At 57.8% G+C, this 5,911-nt stretch overlaps 1 protein-coding gene across 2 annotated transcripts in view; it reads right to left on the bottom strand.

Annotated features, from left to right (window-relative positions):
- Positions 1–1,070: 1,070 nt before the first annotated feature.
- CUX1 (cut like homeobox 1) overlaps positions 1,071–5,911 on the bottom strand; it is a 457,171-nt gene continuing 452,330 nt past the window's right edge. For both annotated transcript variants that reach the window (XM_049903559.1, XM_049903558.1), the window contains exons 18-23: positions 5,061–5,177; positions 3,844–3,927; positions 3,209–3,265; positions 2,816–2,896; positions 2,039–2,103; positions 1,071–1,800 (exon numbers count right to left, since the gene is read on the bottom strand). In XM_049903559.1, the coding sequence (XP_049759516.1) occupies positions 1,731–1,800; positions 2,039–2,103; positions 2,816–2,896; positions 3,209–3,265; positions 3,844–3,927; positions 5,061–5,177 (474 nt within the window). In that variant the 3' untranslated portion in view covers positions 1,071–1,730. The remainder of the gene's footprint in view (positions 1,801–2,038; positions 2,104–2,815; positions 2,897–3,208; positions 3,266–3,843; positions 3,928–5,060; positions 5,178–5,911) is intronic.

Here is a 5,911-nt window from a genome sequence, read left to right as displayed (position 1 = left end):
AGGAGGCGCCAGCTGCCTAGTGACTCTGACCCACAAGGAGGAACTGGTGGGAGATGTAGAAGTGGCAGGGTGGGGGGGTGGGGATTGTAGGGGAGCATGATTGGCCAAGAGCAGCTGTCATGGGAGGACAGGAATGGGATCAGGGAGGACAGGTCCAACTGGGCTGGAAGCAGTTCTTGTTGGAGCAGACGATGAAGGGTGCTGAGGATAGGACCCCTGGATGCACAAGCTCTAGACTGTTCAGGACTAAGACTGAGACAGAGATGGCTCAGGAGGACTGTGGACTGGTGGGACCGCAGAGTTTAGAGCCAGTCCTGTGGGCTGCCTGAACAGTGGGGTAACACAAGCCACCACAGACCAAGAGGATGCACTTCTCCGTCTGGGTCTGGGGGGACCCACATGAAGGGGCTGGTCTGGGTGCAAGGCGCCCAGAATCTGTGGCTCAGGGCAGTTCTGCTGCAAGGCTGGCACTCAGAGGGGTTAGTGGCAAATGGGCCCAAGGGCAAGGGGCACACTCTAGATGCAGAGAGGATAGTTTAGGGCCAACAGGAAGGAAGCAGGGATTCCCCAGAAGCTCGCGTGGACAAGTGTTTTTGAATAAAGGACTGGATTCCCCTCCTTGGTAGGGTTGCTTGTCTGCTCAAGAGAACTCAGACATTGTGAGTTTGGATTTTAACAAAGCTCCGAATCCACTTGTGGAAATCTTGGGAACAGGAAGAAGGGGTGAGTCTTCCTATGTGCCAGGGGTCTTGTCCACATCAACAGAACAGCTGCAGTGCCAGCCCCAGCTCCCAGGGTGGCGCTGCAGGCACCCACCAGCATCCAGACCCCCCCCCACCCCCGCCCAAGTCCAGCCCCAGAGTCATAGAGCTTGGGGCATCCAGCGTGGCTGCAACCATGTGTTTATTCCAAAAGTGCAAAGCTGAAAGCGCAAGTCACAGCTCTAACTTAGGAAGGTCACCCAGTGGCCCCGAGTCGGCCCTATTAGGATGGTCTGTGGCCAGTTCTGCTTGACCAGGAGCACTAGGCCCCTCAGACCAGTCCTTAGGTCTGAGGAGCATGGGGCATGGGGCCTCACTGGAGACGCCTCCTCACCTAAAAGCCAGTATATCTTGTAAAGAAAAAAGCGAAAATCAAACAGGTGGTCTAGGAAACAGGGAGGGGTAACAGAAACAGAAACAAACCAGCCCTCTCAGGCTCCCCTTCTTCCTGGGGGCGAGGGGGCAGTGGGCAGACCAGGTCTTGTCAAACCATATATCCTTTGGGGTTCAGTGACAAAGGCAGGTGGGGGACTGGACTCACAGCTTACTGGCCTGGAAAGAGGGGCCCTCCACTTCTTGGGGAGCCAGAGGAGCCCAGGGGGATCCCAGAGCCCTGGGAATCCAAACTCCATTACCTACAGCGGGAGCAGTGGTCACTCAACTAGCGGGAGGTCTCTGCTGCCAGGGCCAGAGGTCAGGCTGTGGTCAGAACCTAAGTCAGGTTTGAGATGGGGCCTGAGGGGGCCCCTCGGGCTCAGCCTGGTCAGGCATTAGGGGTTCTATGGACTTGGGGGTCTGGTATGGCTGAGACATTTTTCAAGGAGGGCCAAGGGGACCTGGAACCTCAGAGCAGAGGGCAATACAGTTTCCAAGGGGGTCTCTCCAGGGAAGCGAAAGTGATTAGAAGCAGCTGAGCAAGCAAGGGTGGGGAATGCAGCCATTGCTGTCCAGTGGGCGAGGACCCGGATGTCACTGCCACAAGTCACCGGCTGCTGCCCCGTTGTCATTCTCGTGGAACTTGTGCAGGTGGTCGGCAAACCTGTGGGGCCACAGAAACCTTTGCTGAGACCGATTGAAAAAGGGAGAGAAATGTGTGTGTGTGTGGTGGTGGTGGGGGTGCATGGCACTCTCTGGGGGTACGGTGAAGGGTACGCAGGGTGGGGGCGGAGGGGATCAGAATCGGGGCCCACAGTGGAGGGCTGAGGGAGCAGGGGATGTGATGGGGGGACGAGGTGTTCGTCCCAGGATGGTGCTGGGGCCCAGGGTGGTGTCCTCACTTCTTGGCGCAGAAGGTGGTGCAGTCCCTCTCCACACTCTCGCTCCACGCCAGCTTGTACAGCACCTGGTCGGGGGGGTGGATACCGTGAGCTGCCCACCCTGCCTCACGGCCACTCCTGCAGGTCTCCCAGGACACACAGGCTCTCATGGCCCAGGCCAATGGGTGGTGGTGCTGCCTGCTTCACAGATGGTCAGAGGCCCAGCATGGAGTCACCGTCCCTAATATTGCTGAGCATGCCACTGGCAGGGCTGGGACCTCTTGGGCCCTGAACTTCTACCCCAGGCTAGGGGGTCAGACTTGGAACCCAGGTGAACCTAGTAGGGGTCATGTTGACTATGGCCTATTTGGGGGCAGGGTCCCTGAGTCTGGTGCCTTCAATAGCCATGGTGATATGTAGGTATTGCTAGGACCTGCACTTGTAACGTCCCCTTTGTTGGCAGCCGCCTGGCTGTCCCTTGGTGGACTTTGGGTTCTCCTTGTTCCTCAGGCTCCCACAGGGCCCTTCCCCCCACTAAGCCCTTCCATGTCTGGGCCCTGGATGGAGTCACCCGGGCCTCACCATGGGGCAAAAGGCAGATGGGGAGCCTTCCTATTCCTCAGGGCAGGTGAGGCCCTTGAAGGGGAGAGAAATGGCCACAAGCCGAGGATGTGGGTTGGGCAGGCCTGGATGCCACGTCCTCAGGCCCTGTTTGAGCCATGGTAACAGTGTCTCTGCTGCCCATGAAGGTTGGGGAAGGGTGGTGAATGCACCCCTGTCTGCCCATTGGGCACTCACCAGGAAGACCAAGCAATGCAGGAAGAGCGTGTAGAAAAAGCCAATGGTGCGCGCCATCTTGTTGGAGAGAACCAGCCGCCCCTGGGGAGCAATCCAGGTATGGAGTCAGGTAGGGTGGGGCAGGGCAGGTCTCACCCACTCCTGCAGGGCTGCTCAGACAGAGATGGCCCAGGGCAGCAAGGGGAAGGAAGGAGCAGGCAGCTGGGACCCGGGTCCACCATCCCAGGTGGTGAGCTTGGCCTTCAAGGAATTCTAATGGATGGTGCTCCCTGCAGCCACACTGGGCAGGACCTGTGAGAGGCCTGTGAGGTCCCTGGGGCCTGTCCAGACTGGACTGGAGGGCAAGTGGTGTGTTCAGACTCATCCTGGGAGGGCACAGGGCAGAGGACTCACCATGCTAAGGGTGGCTTTGTCCCAGGGGCTCAGGCTCAGGTACTTCCTCTGCCGCTCCTGAAGGGGAAGGAATGAGGAAGCGAGGACCCCAAAGGGCCCCACAGGCCCTGCCCAGCCGTTTCTGGAATCCTAGAGGGGCTGCTTGGGGCTTCCCAGGTGCCCACTCCCACTCAGTGTGACAGACTAGGTCCCCCTTGTTCCTTGTCCCTTGTCTGTCGCCCATTCTCTTGACAGCTCTGCCTGTGAGAATGTTCTTCACCTTTTTCACCATCAGGGCCTCCACAGCCCAAGAGATGGGGCGAGGGGAGCTTTAGGTGGTGGGCCCCACCATGGGTCACCTGAGACTGGGCGCTGTATTTGGCTCTTTGCTTGTCTGCTGCCCCCTGAGTGCAAGCCTAGGGTTGATTTATTCCCTGGCACACACCCTCACGTAGCCACCTGCTCTGTGCCAGCTTCCATGGCTTCCATGTGCCAGAGTAGGTGTGGAGGTTGGGGTGTGCAGTGAGGCTGGGCAGGAGGGGATGGACAGGCTGATGGGGTCGAGATGAGGGGAAGGGTGACTGAATGATTGGGGCCTGCCCAGAACAGGGTCAGCTGAACACAACCCTCCCCGGCCCAGTGCCGTGTTCACACACCCGCTTGCTGAAGCTGGAAAAGGGGTCCAGGCGCTCCTCGTACTGGGATGAGTACCGCAGCTCTGTGTCATCGCTGCCACTGCCCTGTGCGGGGAGGGAGGAGGACAGACTGTCAGCCCCCTGGGGCCTGCAGGAAGGTGACTGTGTGCGGGAAGCCAGGGCTGCCAGGTCACAGGAGCCTCAGTTTCCTCATCTGCAAAATGGAGGTGGGTGAGGGGGCCCCACATCCCAGAGCTGGGAGAGAGTCCCAGGGGGACAGCATGAAGGAGGCTGGTGCCGTGTTGCGGGGGCACTGGCCGAGGTCAGAGGTCTCCATCTGAGGTCAGGACCACAGCACCCCCTCCACCCTCAGGGCATGGTCCTGCCTCACAGGTTGGAAAGGCTCTGGAGTGTGCCAGCGAGAAGGCTGGGCCCAGGTGCAGGGAGGCAGGCTTTGAGGGCAAGGAGTGTGGGGGTGGTTGTGGGGCGCAGGCCCTCCTGGGAGAGGAGACCCCCCCCATCAGTCTCCTGTGTGGTTATCAGTTTGCACAGAGTCCGGGCGCCCTCTAGTGGCCCAAGAGCAACTCCAATGGGTGGGAATGGGAGGTAGTGGCTGAAGGTTTTGTCCCCAGGGAGAGCCCCCAACTCCCCCCGCATGAGTGTTGCTGCTCCCTTTCCCCCTCTTCCACCCACCCTGTCTCCCCACAGCTCATAGATGGGGTTTCTTGTACAAGGTGGTCCCCTGTGAGGGCTGGGGGCTGAAAGAGGCCAGGGATGGGCCTTCCCATCTGAGAAGAACCAGCGGTTAGGTTTTTGCTCTATTCTCTTGATTAGTGTGTGACCTGTTGGACCAAATTCTGGGATTTTTTAATGTAAGTTTCAAACATACAGATTTTCCAGGTTCCGTCCTGATGCTCCACATCCTGGGATTAAATTCCCAGACCCTGGGGTCAGCTAACGGACCACCCACATTTGGCCTGGGATCTGTGACCTGCTGTACCTGGCCACCTCCTGGCTGGCTCTGATGAACCTTCACAAGAGCTCTACTCTGGGGGCCTCTCCCCAGCTGAGAGAGGACAGTGGACAGGCAGGGGGAGTCAGATGGCCTCTGCAAGTTCCCCAGGCCCAGTGCTGCATAGCAGGTCACTGCCCGACCCTCCTGCCTTGGAGCGCCCTGACCAGCCCCTCCCCTGCCTGGCACACCTGGCGGCATGGCGGAGGCTGGGGAGGACACTTACCTGACCCGGGTAGCTCCGCAGGAACTTGATCTTCTCAAAGAGCTTGATGTTGTCGGCGCGCAGGCTGTCCAGCTCGCTCTGTAGCGCGTGGATGGTCTGCTGGGCCAGGCGGCTCTCCTGTGGGCAGGCAGGTGGTGGGCACAGGGAGGTGGGCAGTGGCAGGGCCCGGGGATGGGTCCTCGTTGGCATAGGTACTGCTCCACCCACCTGGAGCCCTCTGCCCATGGATGTCTCCTGGACCCGCAGACCCTGCTCAGAGCTGTCTTACTCTGGGCCACCCTGTCCCCTCCTGTGGCCCCACCCCAGGCAAAAGTCTCAGTTCTCTGTCCAGGTTTCTTCAAGTGTTGTTTTTTGTTGTATTCAGTCTTTTTTTTTTTTTTTTAATATGGTTAAGATGTAATTCATATAACGTAAATTCACCATCTTAAAGTGGATAATTCAGTGATTTTTTTTTTTTTTTTTAGTATATTCACAGTGTTGCGCAACTATCCCCATTACCTGATTCCACGATTCTTCTATCAGCCCGATAAGAAAGCCTGTGCCTATTAGCAGTCATGCCCTCTCCCCTGCTCTCCCAGCCCCTGGCGACCTCTAATCTACTTCTTGTCTCCATGGATTTGCCTGTTTGGGACATTTCATAGAGACAGAATCGTACAAATGCTTGAATAGGTGTTTCCTTCACACTGTTCAAAATTCAAATGGTACAAAAAAGTATATGGTAAAGAGTCTACATTTTCAAAGCAAAAGGTAGAACACTCTAAGCCTCGCTCTGCTCTTGCTTTTCCCGCCCCAGCTAATCAGTCTTGAAGGCCTTCTTTTAAGGCTGTATGGTATTCCACAGTGGCTGTCCC

Source organism: Elephas maximus, chromosome 12 (genome assembly GCF_024166365.1).
Source record: "Elephas maximus indicus isolate mEleMax1 chromosome 12, mEleMax1 primary haplotype, whole genome shotgun sequence".
Taxonomy (NCBI): domain Eukaryota; kingdom Metazoa; phylum Chordata; class Mammalia; order Proboscidea; family Elephantidae; genus Elephas; species Elephas maximus.
The sequence above is the reverse complement of the archived record's forward strand: the minus strand, read 5'-3'. Positions and strand labels throughout refer to the sequence as shown.